Source organism: Papaver somniferum, chromosome 4 (assembly GCF_003573695.1).
Source record: "Papaver somniferum cultivar HN1 chromosome 4, ASM357369v1, whole genome shotgun sequence".
NCBI classification, from domain to species: Eukaryota; Viridiplantae; Streptophyta; class Magnoliopsida; order Ranunculales; family Papaveraceae; genus Papaver; species Papaver somniferum.
The window spans coordinates 142,245,572-142,263,434 of NC_039361.1; the positions used below are offsets into that span (position 1 = coordinate 142,245,572).

The window sequence follows — 17,863 nt, forward strand, 5'->3', positions numbered from 1 at the left end:
CGACGGTCAAGATCGTAAACTCATCTAACTTCTCTCTTATATAAGTAGTCAAAACAAGATTTCTGAGCTTCTTCAAAACCCTAGAATATTTTCTCTCCATCTCTGCCTGCGGCTCTGAAGAAAACAAATAATAATCTCTCTTCGTCTTCACTTCCTAGGGTTTCTTCATCATGGTAAGTAAGATTTGTGTTTTCATTTGTTTGTTGTTCGGTTCTGATTGATGATGATGATGATGATGATGATATGGTGTTTGTAAGTTGTAGGTTCTTTCAAATGATATCGATCTCCTCAATCCACCAGCTGAACTGGAGAAGAGGAGACACAAGCTCAAACGTTTAGTTCAATCCCCAAACTCCTTCTTCATGGTATCGTTAATCATCATCCTTATCAATCTCTTACTATCCTGATCTATTTTCACCTGCCATCTAGTTGGAGATTTGTTTTGTTTGTCTTCATCATGTTATTAAGGATTTCTTTGTTCGTCTCCATGAATTCAGTGTTTTGTTCCCTGGCTTGTGATATGAAGATTATTTGTAAAGCATTTAGCATAACTCAGATATAAGTTTCATTTCAGTTTTACCTCTAATTTATTTCAAGCTGTTCATAGTTTTGAATTTGTGTGTGTTTACACTAGTCACTGAACAATCCTAATTTACGTTGATTTTGTTGGGTTGGAAAGATAACATTACCATCACCTAGTCATAAAATATTTGGTGTTTTGTTTTATATGTTGTGTTTGTTATTCTTGATAAACTATCATGCATGCATTTGAGTTCTACGAGAGTAAGTAGATGATGATTGGTTAGCATTATTTAGTGGAACATGGTGAACAAGGAGGCATGATTTTGATGGGGATGATTAAGTGGAATGAACTAGGTCTCTCTCCTTTTTTATATCTAAAAATTAGATGACATTTGCCTGCAACAACATTTTTACATGCCTATGAACATAAGTATTTTGTTTGTATCTATATGTTTGAAGAAGTCTTTTTGACTTTGGACTCTGCACTGAGCCCTTGTTTTGTACATTATCTCTTCATATAATCATAGTGTTTGTTTGTTTGCTTGCTTTGAAACAGGATGTTAAGTGCCAAGGATGCTTCAACATGTAAGTTTGTTTTAGCCATTATAATTTCTTTTATAAGTTATGTTTGCTGAGATTGTGTGTCTGAACCTTTGTATGTTCATTGTTGTTGGATTGATTGCAGAACCACTGTATTCAGTCACTCACAAACTGTGGTTGTCTGTGGAAATTGTCAATCTGTCTTGTGCCAACCAACAGGAGGTAAAGCTAGACTTACAGATGGATGCTCATTCAGGAGAAAGGGAGATTAAGTTGCTGAAATTTGCTTTTATGTTGCTCTGAATGTTGTGGTAGTAGAAGTTTTTCTTCTTCTTTTGTTTAGTTTTAATTCAATGGAAGACAAGTAAATTGAGATGAATTTAGGGTTTTGGTTTTGACGTAATTTTGTTGCCAGAACGTCTGTCTTTTGACATTTATAATTAGGGTATGTTGTCTTCTTTGACGTTAGTTTCAATATAAATTTGGGATCTCTAGTATCATTCACTCATGCCTCACTTTGCTTTGTTCAAAAATATGGTGTAGTGCATTTCAATTGTTAGAAGTTAGAACCAAGTATTGAAAATAGAATGACGTATTATTGGTATCTTCTGTATGATATGTTGTCCTCATTCACCGTTGTGTTTTTTACCTGGACGTATAGATTACATAAAAATTATGATATTCTTGAGTTATTACCTCTCGAATAGAATGTTTTGGAAGTGTATTTTGTCGACCAGTCAAATTACTGCTTACTATAGCATCTGAAAATGATTAGTATCTTAACTTACATACACAGTTTATTTACGAGAAAATGGAAATGAACAAACCAAATAGGGTAAATACTGTTGGGACAGGGATAGAGGAATAAATACTCAGTTTATGGGTTCGCATTTCCAGTTTGTGTTATGCCTTTGGATTTTCTGTTTAGAGAATAGAGAATAAGTTGTAGAAACAAATTGAATGCTTTGTTTCTGTTCTGATTTTTACTTAGGTGGTTCTCTTTTACTAGCCTTAGCAATGTCACCTTTAGTCATTCTAGGATACCAGAGTGTACAACTCAGGCAGTGCAGGATGTCTTATTGCCACCAGACTGGTTATCAGTAACGAGTTTCAAGTCAAGTGTCTGATGATCGATGAAGGAAAATATGTGAACGTTTTTGTGGCTCCCATTTTGTTGTGAAGGCAAACGTCAATTACAATCCACCGTTGCTACTGGTACTGACCCTTTCCTTTTGCTAAACTACACTACGCTTTAGAGCATGTTTTCTTACGTCTGTGCACTCTACTTGTCAAGTTTCTTTCATATAGACATGTGTAGTGTTGACATCCTTTCATCAAGTTATGTGATGTGATTGTGTTATTTAATTGAAGCATAATGAGAAGCTCTTAGCTTAGGTTGTTCAGAGTTCACTATGGAGTTCTGAAATTAATTTTAGCTTAGTTTATGATGTTCACTATGGCTCATTTTTACAGGGTTGGGAAACTTTTATTTTTATGCATCTTCAAAGGTGTTTTGTTGAATTTATCTGGCTCTGGAACATATGTTTTGTAGTAACAGATGCATCATATATATGCTATACTGGTAGATGGTGTGTTTGAATTTCAAATTCTTGTTGGGAACTCAGGATGTGCTATCCATTTGTGTAGTTGAATGTGCTTGAATGAGTACTGTAGTTATTATTGCGGAAGTTGGTCTATTTAAGAAGTTGAAAAGTAAGATTTTAATATTTAGATGGGTTGGGAAACTTTTATTTTTATGCATCTTCAAAACTCATGTTTTGTAGCAACAGATGCATCATATCGTTGTTGTTTTTTCAAATTCTTGAAAAAGTGGTTTGTGCTTAATCCTGCTAATGCATAAGTTACGTCAGATGCAATTGCTAACTAGATGACCCTCCATAATAGCACAGTTAAGGCTGTAGGAATTCTTCATACGCGGAACCAATTCTGCCTTCCAATTTCTGGTAGGGTGATATACTGGTATTCATTTGTAATACTGCATGACTTTTTTTTTAGCAGTTGACCTATATATACTTGTTAAAAGAAGGGAATTTTAAGAACCTCGTTTACATCGCTTGACAAATCTCGTGCAAGAAGGATGCAAACTTATTTAACAGTTCACCATTGTACTTTTCATGCTCGTAGAAATGGATCCTCATAATTGCTCACTGTACACAAGGCAATTTTATCGCATAAGTCATGCTAAAGTGTCAAACAATCTTAAAATAAATTAATATACTATTAACTTTTCGAGGTAGTTTCTTAATCTGAAATCTTTCCTGGTTTCTATTACATAGATCTTTGGTTTCCGTTTGTGAATCCCAATTAAGCGTTGAATATGAAAACTGTCGGTGAGAAATATAAAATTGGTTACTGGTACAAGTTTCATGCTAATACGACCAGTAATTCATAATGGTCTGATCCGGTTTAGAAAGAATACATATTGCAAGTACAGTAGTAGAAGAAGCTTCTTTCTTGGTGCTCTCTTCACTATCCACTATCACTTGCATCTGTCTAAACAAGCTCAGGAACAAACTCTAGGCCACTCTCATCACCTCTTCCTATATTTTGAACAATGAGAAAGCTAAGGCTTACAGAGAAGTTATGTCACTTACTAGAGACATCGTCTCATCACCGTTCAAAGAGAAAAGCATCATTGAACGTACTGTTTGGTTATGGTTTTGTCTTTGGAGCTTCAGCATTAGTTCTAACAGCTATTATCTTTATGTTCTCATTTATTTCTTCGTCGCTAATGAATCCCGTGCTTCAAAATAATTACGTCAAAGTTACTTTACCGGAAGAACACTACTCTTCTAGTACTACTGTTAGCATTGGCATTCCTACTGCTTCTCCAGAGTTAACGAGCAACTTCACCCTCGATGAACTATCCGATACAAACCTCACAGAAACCAGTTTTGAGGGCACACATGTTGGTCCCAGTAATCTAACTACAGAGGAAGAGTTCCTAGGTACGAATAAAGACAATGTTACTACAACCTCGAGTAATTTATCCCGTGATGACGACAGTAGTAGACCAAATGATGAGAAGAAACAAAGTGATGTTGATGAGGATGCGGATCAATATTCTTATAGTGATTGTGATATGTTTGAGGGAGAATGGCTAAAGGTGGAGGATCGAAATCTATATTATCCACCTGGTTCTTGCCCATATCTCACTAGACAGTCTTTCTCTTGTCAAGACAATGGAAGACCTGATGATCAGTACCTCCAGTGGCAGTGGGAATGGCTGTCAAAACAAACAAATCCAAGGTGTAATGATATCCCCAGGTAACTAGACACTTTTTCCATTATCAAAAGACTGGCCATCGCACAAGTCAGGCCTTCCTGCAGTAATCTAATTAGTGATTATTTTTTTTTTTTGGTTGCAGCATTCTGAATGCAACTGATTTTCTGGAGAGATTGAGAGGGAAAAAGTTGGTGTTTGTTGGGGATTCTTTAAATAGCAATATGTTTTCTTCTTTGTTGTGCATCCTATGGAATGTCATTCCAGACAAGACCAAAGTTTCTTCCCCTCCTGGGAAATTCAAGTCAAGAGGAGATTCTTCAGTGTTATATGAGGCAAGTCATGCTTAACTTTCTTAGAGGTCTCTCGTGCATTGTAGCTTAAAAGATCCGCTTTTTATTTGTTGTTGCTGATGATGAAAATGTCTATATGTTTGTATTCTGAAACCAGGACTACAATTGTACCATAGTATTTGTCTGGTCATCGTTTTTGGTGCACGAAACAAATCCAATTAGCCGCAGAAACAACAGTTTGTTAATTCAGGAGCCAGAGACTTTAAGACTGGACTTGATTGATGACATTGCAGCATCGGTATATCGTGATGCCGACGTTATAGTTTTCGATTCTTTTCATTGGTGGGTTGATGCGAAAACTAATAATGGGTAAGCAAACATGGAGAGAAATAAAACCATTCTCTTTTCCTTTGATTGCCAACTTCGTTTATCACTAAAGTATTAGTGTTTAATTACAGAATCAACTATTTTCAACAAGGTAATTACTTGTACCCGAAACTGGACATCAATAAAGCATACAAGAAAGGTCTTACTACTTGGAGGAAATGGATTGACGGAAATATCGATCCTAACAAAACCCAAGTTGTTTTCAGAGGATATTCAGAAACACATTACGTGTAAGTATTGCGCCTTTTCATTTCCCGCCTTCTCGTATTGTCTTTGTCTTTCTGAAACTTATTTTTTCTGTTGTGCAGAGGAGGGAGATGGAACACAGGTGGACACTGTAACTTAGAAACAGAGCCGATCATGAGTAATGAAACATATGTACCATCTTTCCCCCGACAAGTGAAAATACTAGAAAATACTCTTCGGAAAATGAAGACTCCTGTTATATATCTGAATGTCAGTAAACTTACTTACTATCGAGCCGATGCACACCCTTCTGCATATGCAAAGAATTTAACTGCTGAAGAGAGAATTGCAGCAATGAATTTTCAGGATTGTAGTCATTGGTGCTTACCAGGTGTACCTGATACTTGGAATGAGTTGCTGTATGCTTCTTTGTTGAAAGCCGGAAAAGGATCTTTCGGTAGACGTTAAAGACTGGGTTATCCAATCTTATTGCAGTCGAATCCTACTAAATAGGAAAGTAGCAAGATACAATTTAGAACTATTTGAATGTTGTTGATTCCCCAAATTTTCAACCTATAGCACCTTCTAATTACTGGCTGGACACCACCTTTTGTACACTCCTTGGTAACTTGAAATTTCGTATTCAACATTTGTCACTCACCTACCAAAGAGAGGTCTTTTGTACACCACATTTTTTTTTTAAGAGTTTATTTTATTGATGAAGATTAGGTTACAATTTGATGTGGATATGTGATACCCATAGAACCATGGAAAATAACTTGACTAATACAAACCAGGTTATTTGAAACTTTATTTGGTTTGACTAATTCAAATATGAGTTCTTAACTTCTTATTTGAAACTGTGTGCATGATTTTTTTTCTTCTTCTCTTCTTTTCTTCAAGTTTGAGCATTAAACATGTTAAAGAACCCAAGTTAAGACTTTAGGAGGACGGAGCCAAAAATTAAGCTAAGGAGAAACAATGTTTTACAAGGGGTGGCAGGAAAGGAATATTAGGCTTGAAGGAAAATATGGGCTTGAAAAATTAGGCTTGGAAGCCCAATGGGCAGGGGTAGCAAGTGCGTACCCTTGCTCTATATTGGATCCACCCCTGGGCGGTTGTACCTAAAATCACGGGTATGATTACAACTAAACTATCTGTCAAACCAATAGAAGAAAGACAAGCTGGACAGCTTGGGAGAGAGTATGCTAACAAAAAAATTCGGGTGAACTTGGTATTAGGAATATAAGACACAAATAAATCTTACTGGCCAGATGGTCTTGAAGATTTTTAAAGAAAAAAAGCAAATGAAAGGAAACACTGAAGATATATATGGGTAGTGACAACTCTCTGCTCAAGGAAGAGGTCTTTAGGAAGAAATTCAAAAGCAAAAGGGCATTGTTGAAGATATGCCAATATTAAAACTGTGTTACTATCAAGTTTTGGTGGGACAAATTGAAGGAAAATTAATGTTTGAAGTCAAAATTTTCTGAAATATTCAAAATCTCTTCCCAAAAGAATGTTAATCTCAATGAGATGGTATCTGAACGTTTTTGGAATGTGATGCTAAAGAGAAATCTGAAGTCATATGAGATTTTGGAGGTGGACGAGAGTTTTACTCTTTTAGGTATTCCTCCTCACTTGGATACCGAAGAAGATGAGATAAAATGTATTGTGGCATGTGGTTTTGTCGCGAAAAACTGTTATAATCAAGCAACACCGTACCATACCAACAATGGTGCTTTCTAAAGCTATTTTGGGGAAGTTTATTCCTCCTAAAATGCAAATTTTTAATGGGTTGCAGCACGAAATGCTATTCACGCAATATAGAACCTTGTAAAAATTGATGTCCGCTCAGAAGTGTACAATATTTTCTATGTCATCAAGCTCTTGAGTCTGAGAACCATTTAATTCTACACTGCAGCCATGTGCAAAAAAATGGGAATATTTCATTGATGGTATCAATGTTTGATGGGCTCAGAGTGGCACAATTTTAGGTCAACTCGAAGCTTAGAAGTTCAGAAGAGGGTGAAGGAAAACTAGTCATTGGTCATATTTGCTATATGTTGGGCCGTTTTGAGAAAAATAAATAGAAGAACAATGGCTAATAAGCTTCCTAGATTATAACTGTTTTTTTTTAATAAATTTAAATTCTGAATTAATAAAATTATGACCTACGGCGTTAGTATCCAAACTTGAAAAATATTAGAGCCTTCAAATATAAAGTTGGTAGTTTTAGAGCACTGCTCGGTTGAACTCGCAAGCATTGCTATCTCAACCTTGTTTGTCAAGTTTAGTTGATCAAAACTATATACTTGATTTCTAGTCTACTTATAGCTATGTCTAGGATTAGAATAGAATGTGTAGTTGAGCTTTAGACTTCACGACGTTCACTATTTGAAGAAGAAGACCTACTGAGGAGCTTGGAGGAACTTCATCACCAAAAGGTATATGGAGACTAAAACTTATCTATCACTTAGATGTCTATTCTATTCTATCTTCTAATGAGACTAAGTCGTATGGCTATATATACTTTTACATTATACACATTTGATATTTCGATCCGAGTTTATTTCGCTTATCTATTTCTCGAAATATTGTTGGAAGCTTTTTGCTTTAGCTATGTTCATCGTATTCTTGACGAGTTTAGTTGGAAACAATCTAGTTGTTGGAAACTAAATATTAAGTCAAAAGATGATCATGTGAAAATTACCTTGAACATCTTATATGATTTGTGTGAGACAGTCATTTGATGTTAGCTCGGGGAAGTTTCGTATTGATCATTCGATCACTTTAAAAGTACTTGAAACTAATGGTATGTGTGAGATTACCATTGTCGTCTTCCAAGGATGTTTCAATGATTGAAATGAGAGTTTAGAAAAATTATTCATGTATGGATACAACACGGTATGCATACCTAGTATGCGAATTGTATTGTGATGATTCACGTCCGGGACTCTTGTTTGCGTACCTAGTGGGCGAACGGGTTTACCTGAGTTAGGTCCGGAACAGTTGTTCGCAAACCGGGTTTGCGAACGGCTTGACTAGGACAATGTCCAGAGTTGTTGTTTGCGTACCTAGTTTGCAAACACAGTGGTGAAGTTCTAAAATCGGTTATGTATGATTCTCATACTCATGAACTAAAACATTTATGATTTAAGGAATGCACAATTAGATTCATTTATTATCTATCATGATTGATTGATCTTCATTTTTTATCTAGAAGTGTGATGAGCGATTAATTCTTACATATTTACTACCCAAAATATATATTGTTGGTGTTTATTTTGGTATTTATTGTGTTTTTGTAGGTAAATGAATAAAATGGGCTCTTCCAAGAAAATCGGCTAAAACTAGGATTCTAAGAAGAAAATATGGACTACGGAGTACAGGGGTCTTGGATACTTTTGGATCCAAATGGGATAGACCCAATTTAAGTTAGTAAAGGAGATGATGGGCTGAAGTTGGTTTAAGAAATTAACTTGCTCGGGAATTTTGGTCTCGTGGATTTTAGGATGGAGGACTTAGTGATTAGTTCCCGAAATATTTAGGAGGTATCACGAAAAATGAAAAATCCTACTCAATAATTAATGTACGAGGTATGTCGACATGGTGGAGGAAGAAAGAAAACTAAATATCTTTTGCAACTAAAGAAGATTGATTTTGAGCATAATATATACTTCACCACATTAATACATGACATCTGTTTTGGAATTGAGATAATGACAAAATGAGTACTTACCTCGTATATAAGATCAATATGTGCTCATATAATATTTTCTTTCCCATGAAAAGAAAAGCAAGTGGTCGGACATGTGGCGAGTCTTTATTAGGTGATATTGTGTATTCTTAGACAAGTGTCACACTCCCATTGGACATGACATGTGGAAGAGAATTAAAAGAGGAAGGTTAGATTTTGTTGAAAATCTATATATTGATGTCGAGAACAGAAAGGGGGAGGATGGGAGAGCCGGTGAGCCGGTAGCCAGTTTCACAATTTTCTTTTATTTCTTCTATTTAGTTTTCTTTGTAATAATGAGGAACTAGAATCACATGCTGGGATTATGGAGGAAGCGTTGTTCCAATAATAAAGTGGTATTTTCTTATTAATTTATTATTGCAATTTCTTTATGATTATTTGCACTGAACTATAATTGATTATAAGATTTTGATTAATTAGCTGTGTTCTCTCTTGATGGTGCATGCTTAGCTTAGAGCTCTTGATGTTCCATACTTGCGATTAACAATTAATATTTTGGAAATCTAATATTGGCAATATCTTAGAATCAAATTAAACGTGTAAATTGCATAAATATTGTTGTTAACTGAATCACTTAAAATTGGTCAATTGTGGAATCCATAGTCTCAGTTCTTTCCATAATCTTAAATCTTAAATCAATCTTCACAAGTACGAGAGAACGACAACCTTCTTACCACTATATAAAATTCGATCAAAGTGCTAGATGAATACGGCTAAGACAAAAGTGTTCATATGGATAACTTCGGTTAACTGTTATTCAACCAACTCAATATACACATTTAGGTAAGGTAACCCATATCTAAATATAAGTTTATTTCATTTGTGCGAAACAAGATAAGACCATCTAAAGGTGGAGATTGATTGCTTAATTTCTAAGCAGACTTAGCTTGAATTTTAAATCAGGAGTTCATCTACCAATGATATTGAATATTTTGTTACTAAGTTATCTTAGATTTGATTGTAAGCATCCTGATTTGAAAAACTATATAAGGGAGAACTCTAGCAACTGGAAAACCTAATCCCGACACTTTATTGTGTCCTAGTTGCAAACTAGAGTCGATTCTCCTTTAACCTAAGTTTTCCAAAACCATTATTAGGTTAACGACTTGAATACTTCATTTGGGATTCGTGAAGCCAGATCCAACTATTTTCTCTGTAGTTGCGTATTCCGATCTTACTTGTTTTATCGTATTGAATTTTATCTTCTCTAAAATTTACTCGAGATTTATCTCCGATAGGTAAGATATAAAAAATAGTCACAACAGTTCTTCGTCTCAGACTCTTGTGATTCCGCAATAACTTCTTATGTTAATCAATTGGGTTATTGTGAGGTGACTAATATTTCTAGGCTGCTCTTCGGGAGTATAAGACCGGATTATTAGTTAGTTCCTGTTCACCTTGATCTTTGTATCAAAATACGGAACAAACACAATAAAGGATAGACATATATGTGGGAGACAAATTTGTTTATAAGTCTTCGACTTTGGGTCGTAGCAACTCTTAGTTGTGGTTGAGATCATCTAACAGAATCAAGTGTGCAGAATCCGGCGTGGTTCTAGAGGTGTAAGGAACGCGACTGTACCTTAATCGGTATGAGACTTGGTTAGGGATCAACTACATTCCAGTCTGAAGTTAACTTGTATTAGGCTAGAGTCTGTAGCGGCTTAATACAGTGTGGTGTTCCAATATGGACTAGGTCCCGGATTTTTTCTGCATTTGCGGTTTCCTCGTTAACAAAATTTCTGGTGTCTGTGTTACTTCTTTTCTGCATTATATTTGTTTATATAATTGAAATATCACAGGTTGTGCGTAGTTCAATTAGTTGATAAATCCAACCTTGGTTGTTGGATAGAACTTGATTGGCACTTGGGCTTTGGTTTCTGACACCGTCCAAATTATTTCTCATATCAATCAGGCTCGCAGATTTCTATTTGTTTGATTTGCTGATTGTATTGAGAAATAGATAAAAACTCTTTGATATAATTCTTTATTGAGTCTCGCTTTTAAGGTGGTGCTCTCGGAATTAAATTGGAGTTTAGTCCATACAGATTGTCGAACGAATTATTCGGTATGGTTGTTATACCCCCTCCTTTTCAATTGGTATCAGAGCAGGAAAACACGACCTCGTAAGTGTAAGGAACCTCAAGCACGTCAACGCTATTATATAAGTCGAGAGACGAATTAACCGTTAATGACTCAATTAGTTAACGTGGATTTTAATTAATAGGAATTAATCTAACAACGATCTAGATACGAAACTAGAATCACTAAATAGATCTCGAAAATTTATGTGAATTGGACTACTCGAACGTGTCATTCGGATACCGGATGAAGAAGAAATTACTTGAATCATAAAGAATAGACTTTTATAGAGAACCGACCTGGCTGCCCTTATCCAACTTCTCTGGGTGTCTCAGTATTCTCGTTGGTCTTATCAACAAAACCAACCGAAGAAGATAAATTCTTATCTTTTCTTTCTTCCTCATTCTTCTTCTTCTTTCTCTTTCCTTTCCCCGTTCCTCTGTTTATGATCGATTCATAAGATGAGAGTGAATCCTATTTGAGGGAATCATTTATCCAAGATGATTAGATGAAGAAGGTGATGGTACTGATATGATTACCGAATTCAAGACTTCACAAAAAAGGTAAATCGGAAATTAAATTTTAGGGTTTCTAATTGATTGAAATTGTTTTATGATTCTGTTTTAAATGGATAAATTGTAGATGGGTTTGTGTTTGATTGTAGTTTAGATGTTTCTATAGGTTTTAATTTCAGTTTCTCAGATAATCGAGTATCGGGTTAGGATTTTTAAGGTTTGAGATGTTGCTGTTAAATCTCAATTGAAGAATTGAATTGGTTAGAGGTGATTGAAGTTAAGTTATTGATTTAGGATTCTGCAAGGATGAATTAGAAACTAGGGGTTGGAGTATTTTAGTTGAGAATCAATTGAATGGTACTTCAAGGAAGAAGAATGGTGAATGGGTACATTAATTAAATACCCATAGTTTTAACACCCAACAAATATACCCTTATACAACAATATATATACCACTATCATTTAAAAATCTTATCCATTTAAAATTAGATTACATTAATACCCTCATACATATAATATTTTTCTTTATTTCAAAAAACAACAAATTTCTTTCTCTACCACTTCACCGCTGCCGCTGCCACCACCATATCGCCACCACTAGCACCACCATATATCCACCACCACCACCAACATTCAACCACCATTAATCCACCACCAACTAACCGCCGCCACCACCAATATTCCACCACCACTCCACCACCACCACTATCGTCTTCGTCGCCGTCGCGATGGTGTCAACAACCAAAGTTGATCCCGAAAAAAAATCAAAAAATAAGAAATAGAAGAATAATATCGCGTCAACAACTGAAGTTATCTCAAAATCTGGTGTCAACAACCGAAGTTGATCCCCAAAACAAAAATCAGAAAATAAGAAAATAATAATAATAATAATAATATGGCGTTAACGACCGAAGTTGATTCCAAAATCTGGTATCAACAAACGAAGTTGATCCAAAAAACAAAAATCAGAAAATAAAAAGAAAAAAAATATGCGTCAACAATCAATGTTGATCCCAAATTATGGTATCAACGATCGAAGTTGATCCCCAAAACAAAAATCAGAAAATAAAAAAAGAAAAAGAAATAAATAATAGGCGTCAACAACCAAAGTTGATCCAAAATTCCGGCGTCAACAAACGAAGTTGATCCCCTAAAACAAAAAACAAAAATCAAAAAATAAGAAGAAAAGAAAAATGACGTCAACAACCAAAGTTGATCCCAAATTCTGACGTCAACAGCCCAAGTTGATCCCAAATTCTGGTGTCAACAATCAAAGTTGATCCCAAAATCTGGTGTCAACAATCAAAGTTGATCCCAAAAATTGATACACTAAAATTAATGAACCTGACATGAATCGAACATGCATTTTCTGACGTGGAGTCAGTTGTGCTACCATTGCACCAAAGATTCATCTTGAGAGATAGGATCAAGAACTGAAGCACCATCAACAAATGCAACCATAAAAAGGAAAATGATCATCTCTTACATACCTGCAATATACACTGAAAACAATAAGTGGTTAAACATACCAAGAGCATACTGACTTCTTGCTCCACCACTAACACCAACAGCAATAGTACCACCAATACCATCAGTCCATCACCAATACACAACCACAATCTAGCGAACCACCAAATTCCATAACAATAATGCTAAAACATCCACCGCCACTACTGTTACAAACACTAACACCGGCATCAGTACTAGTACACATCTAGTTTGTTAAGAGATAAGGCTGGATTTCATCTTGTTTGATGCCATTGGATTCATAACACTGCAACACCCCCTCATTAGTACAACAAAAACCAGCATTACCACATGCACAACAGACATTACCAACACCAGTACTGCAACTACTACTATCATCTCTATTGCAGCATCAATTCCGCCACAAAAATAAATAAAATCCATCCTAGATACTAATGAAAATGAATAATCTTCACTAGAAACAATTAGCTAACCATATGAAAAGCATTTTATAACTATCGGTAAGTAAAAATCATCGGTAATATTATAACCATAATCCTGGATTTTATACTAATGAACAACAGCTGCAGCACTTCGCGTGTAATACTATACATTATTAAATTGACATGGAAAGATTAAATATGTCTAGTGCAACCATCGGTAAGTAAAAATGATCTTTGAATTGGTGCTACATATAACGTACGTTAAAAATTAATACTATAATTACAACAATGTCTCACATATATTTTCCGATGGTAATGTCCTCTAATCCAACGAAAGCAACAGAACCTTCAGGAGCCCACTTTCCTCCCACGTATATGAGAACTAAGCAAAAAGGAAAAGATGTTAAGTAAGTACAAATTTCAAACAGTTGATATTACTGATTCCCAACCATATAGCCTTAACTTGGAAATCCAATAAAAAAGTGACAAATTAAACCATGAAAAATGAAGTTCCAGTGAATACCTATGTAGAAGTACCGACACCATTAAAATATCCCAAACAAAAAGAATTTATGAATGTCATTCATCAAACACTTGCATTACCATTCCAGTCCACTTAATTTCTTAAAAATAGATATACACCATAGTTCTAGTTCACAGCTTGTGGTTAAAACAAGACAGAATGTACCAACTTCAATTACAATTCCACAACCAGCACCATCTCCAAACTCCGCCTCCACCCACTAGTCTACCAACTTTACAAATTCCACTTCCACCCCCAACCAACAAGTACCAACACTAGTGCTGTAACATCCACCTCCACCACCTCCACAACAACAACACCAACCTTAACTGTTGTTATATCACCTCCGGTGTGAACAAGCGTCCACCACCATAACAATAACATTCATCAAACACTTAAACTGAATATATTAAGGATCACTATTTACTGTAATGAATCAAATATATACACCAAAATCAGATTCAAAAACCTAAAACAAAGCAGAATGATACCTATTTTCAATGATAATAATCTCAAGTCGATTTTCAATACAAATATACACCAAAATCATGTTGGAAAATCTTTGAATCTGAAATTTTTAGTTTCTGATTTGATTTTTGATTTCAAATCTCTAAAATCAAAAACCTAAAACAAACAATATTAATAACTCTTTTAGAGATCAATTAAAATTCGGCTCCAAATTTAGTTATTAAGCTTCGATAAAATTGCAAATCTGAATTACTGAATGTTCAACTGACCTTGGAAATCACTCTTGCGATGAGGAGTATAGGAAGAAAAAGAAGAATATAAGCTGTTGATGATGATTTTTCTCTGAAATTGATTTACGACCAAGAAAATATTTTTCTCTAAAATTTTAAAATGTAATTGATAGAGGAGATAGAGATGGTTGTGGTGGTTGCGGTGGTCGGGATAAAGATGATGGTGGTGGCAGAGATGGGGATGGTGGTGACGGTAAGGTGATGGTAATGGCAGAGGGGGTGGTGGTGATGCCGGAAATAGAAAAAAGAGAAGAGGGATCGTTAGATTCGTTTCGTTCGGATCTGGAAAACAATATCAAACACTAGATTCTGAGAGGGGCATTGAGGGAAATAAAATTAATTGAATTCCATTGTTTTTAGATTAGGGGTATTAATATAATGGATAGGGGTATTTATGAAGACCCGTAAATAGTAGAGTTATTTATTTAATTTCCACATGGTGAATTGGGTTGTTGAAGTTGATTTAGAGTGGGGGTTGAGACAAGAAGAAGAAAAACAGAATGATTGATCTGAGCTGAAGTTGTTGATGTTAGATATGGAATTATCTAAGTATGAACAAGAGAACAAATCAATGTACTGTGATGGTTGTGGTGTTGTGGTATTATGTTGCGTTGCTGTTGTAGTTAACTGAATTAGTGTAGGGAGAATGAGATGAAGAAATGTTGGTTGTCCTGTGATGGTTGTGGTGTTGTGGTATTTGTAGTCTTGGCTTGAGGTTGTGAAGGAGATCTGGGAATTGGGTTATGGTTTAGTTGAGAACGTTGGTGATGGTGAACTGATTGAGACAAGTAAAGAAGAATTCAATTTCAATTGCTTGATTGAATCAATTCTGAGGAAGAGAAGGTATAACTGGTGGTGAAGTACAACTGCAGAATTAAAGTGGAAGTGAATGGTTGTGCTACTGAGATTGCAGGGAGGGTGCAATTGCCATGATGGTGTTGTCGAACGGGTAGAGGTGCATGTGTGTTGTTAGGTGCAGCTGAAGAGTATGTTGACGTTAAGCAATAAATATATGAGGATAGTCTTGTGGTGTTGAAAGAAGAAGAGTATTGCAGTGATTGACTAGTTTTAGAGTCGGAATTGCCAGAGATTGGGTTGAGCAGTATTGAGGTGTTGCTGGTTTGAATTGTAAAGATAAATTAAGTTTGATTATGACTCTTAAATGGAGTCTGATGTTATTATTGTTGCTGTGAGAGTTGATGATGATGTGAGAGTAGTGTATATGGAACAAGAATTATAGGACTAGAGTTGGAGGTGGAACTAGTAATGATAATGTATTTGAACTGTTGTATGGAGTTGAGTTTGCCCTCGAGAGCTAGGATTGAGTTGCAGTTAAGGGATGTATGAACTTGTGTTTGAAGTGTAGTGTTGTAATGAGAATTTTAGTTGTAGAATGAATTGATATTGGATTGATTAAGAAAGAAGACTTTGTTGTATGAAGTAGAGTTAGGTTGTGGGCTGTAGCCTTGGCAGGTCTTGTGTTGTGTGATATTGTTGCATCATGATGGTGCAACAGTTCCTGTTGGCCGTGCAAAGGCTTTGGCCTATGCAATGGCCTGTTAGTCAGCTCAGCTGACTCAGAGTATCTGAATGAGTTAAATCGGTTTAACTCAGCAGAGACTCAGTGGACCTTGACCGAATTAACCTTTTGACTTGACCATTGACCACTGACATTGGACTTTGACTTGATGTGGACTGTTAGTTGACCCCTTTGACCGTCACTGACCGTTTGTTGACCCAGTTGGGCCGGGACTTTTTTTAATGGATCGGTTTAGTGGACTTGGGTTTAAATCTAGTTTTCCTATTTTGATGAATTGGACCACTTGTGTTATGAATTGACTTTTGGTTCCTTCTACAAAGTTGTAGATATTCATAAGACATATATAATGGACTATAGAACCAATCCAATTGGATTAGTAAACCCTTAGAAGTGTTAAAGGTAGAAGATGAAACGGTGTATCAACTATAAATGGGTTTAGAACCAGTAGATAGACTTGTTATGAATCTTGTATGAGCCTTGGCTAATTTCTTAGAGAGCTTGTGTGGTTGACAGTTACTCTTTATTAACAACGATCGAATCAAAGGATGAACTAGTGGATTGTGTATCTCTAGATAGGCATGGCTTGTCATCGAATCAGGTGGGAACTCTGTAACCTTCTTGTAATCATTAACCTTTCTTTTATCTGCGAGCATGATGAGTCTTTACTATTTGAGTACATGATAGCGTATACTGTGATGTTATATTTCCTGTATCTTGAGTATGGCGTATATGTTGTATCTGTACGTACGGTGTTGCTATGATGTGTTGTGTTTGATATGCATTGTGAGATTTCCCTGCGAGGAGTGTATGTGTTTCCCTACGTCTCTTAGATAAGTTAAGTAAGGCGATAATTCATCCGTAGACAATATTACCTTGTAGGGCGGTAATTCATCCGTTTAAATATTATCATATCTATTTCATTAGTAGGGCGGTCATTCACCCGTTATAATATTACTGCTTATTAATATAGTAGGGCGGTAACTCATCCGTTTGAATATTACCTAGTAGGCGGTAATTCATCTGTTATGATATTATATATACCATTTTATTTGAGGGAAATCACTCATGTGCATATTATACTTGTTTGTCTAACTTTCTGATCTTGATAGTGATATTCTGAATCATGGTTTGTATGGGCACTCTATGTGGATGATGTTAATATTATTGATCTCGCGTCGTCTTCTCCAATGAGTTTTCTGAGGTTAGAGTGACACTTGCTTCCAGTTGCATGAATTGTTGAATGCTTAGATTCATTACTCTTCTGTTCTTAGAACTGTGAATCATGTTAGTGATTACTTGAGAGTTATATGTAATCTTTGGGAACCCTTTGGGACGATATGCTCACTTGTTCCCACTTCAGTTTCAGTGATCAGAAGGAATGGAGTGTACAAAGATATGTGTTTTTTCGTATCTTAGTGCTCTACCAAATATAGTGCTGTCGTGTATCTTATTATATGTATTCTTTCTTTATTCTGTAAAACAACACATTTATACATTTATATAACATGAGAGACTTTAAAACATATTGTACCAGAGAGCTTGGGTTTGTTTGTTAGGACTTTATGGGAATATGACTCTTAAGATCGATAATTTAGATTTGATG

At 35.6% G+C, this 17,863-nt stretch overlaps 2 protein-coding genes and 1 long non-coding RNA gene across 5 annotated transcripts; 2 read left to right on the forward strand and 1 right to left on the reverse strand.

Moving 5' to 3' along the window:
- The first annotated feature begins 47 nt into the window (after nucleotides 1-47).
- LOC113271418 (40S ribosomal protein S27-2-like) lies at nucleotides 48-1,570 on the forward strand. The gene is made up of 4 exons (XM_026521273.1): nucleotides 48-173; nucleotides 264-365; nucleotides 1,079-1,107; nucleotides 1,208-1,570. The coding sequence occupies exons 1-4, from the start codon at nucleotides 171-173 to the stop codon at nucleotides 1,332-1,334; spliced, it is 261 nt and encodes an 86-aa protein (XP_026377058.1). The 5' UTR covers nucleotides 48-170; the 3' UTR covers nucleotides 1,335-1,570.
- Nucleotides 1,571-3,469: 1,899 nt separating this feature from the next.
- LOC113274330 (protein trichome birefringence-like 2) lies at nucleotides 3,470-5,847 on the forward strand. The gene is made up of 5 exons (XM_026523746.1): nucleotides 3,470-4,350; nucleotides 4,452-4,641; nucleotides 4,757-4,968; nucleotides 5,058-5,216; nucleotides 5,295-5,847. The coding sequence occupies exons 1-5, from the start codon at nucleotides 3,638-3,640 to the stop codon at nucleotides 5,638-5,640; spliced, it is 1,620 nt and encodes a 539-aa protein (XP_026379531.1). The 5' UTR covers nucleotides 3,470-3,637; the 3' UTR covers nucleotides 5,641-5,847.
- Nucleotides 5,848-11,965: 6,118 nt separating this feature from the next.
- LOC113271419 lies at nucleotides 11,966-15,037 on the reverse strand. 3 transcript variants are annotated; one of them, XR_003322143.1, is made up of 3 exons: nucleotides 14,700-15,037; nucleotides 13,963-14,388; nucleotides 11,966-13,821 (listed from the first exon to the last, which is right to left on the reverse strand). It is a non-coding gene; the product is annotated as an uncharacterized LOC113271419 (long non-coding RNA). The 3 variants fall into 3 exon arrangements; XR_003322144.1 differs by having other exon boundaries at nucleotides 11,966-12,679; nucleotides 12,874-13,821; nucleotides 13,963-15,037; XR_003322142.1 differs by having other exon boundaries at nucleotides 13,963-15,037.
- Between the last annotated feature and the right edge of the window lie 2,826 nt (nucleotides 15,038-17,863).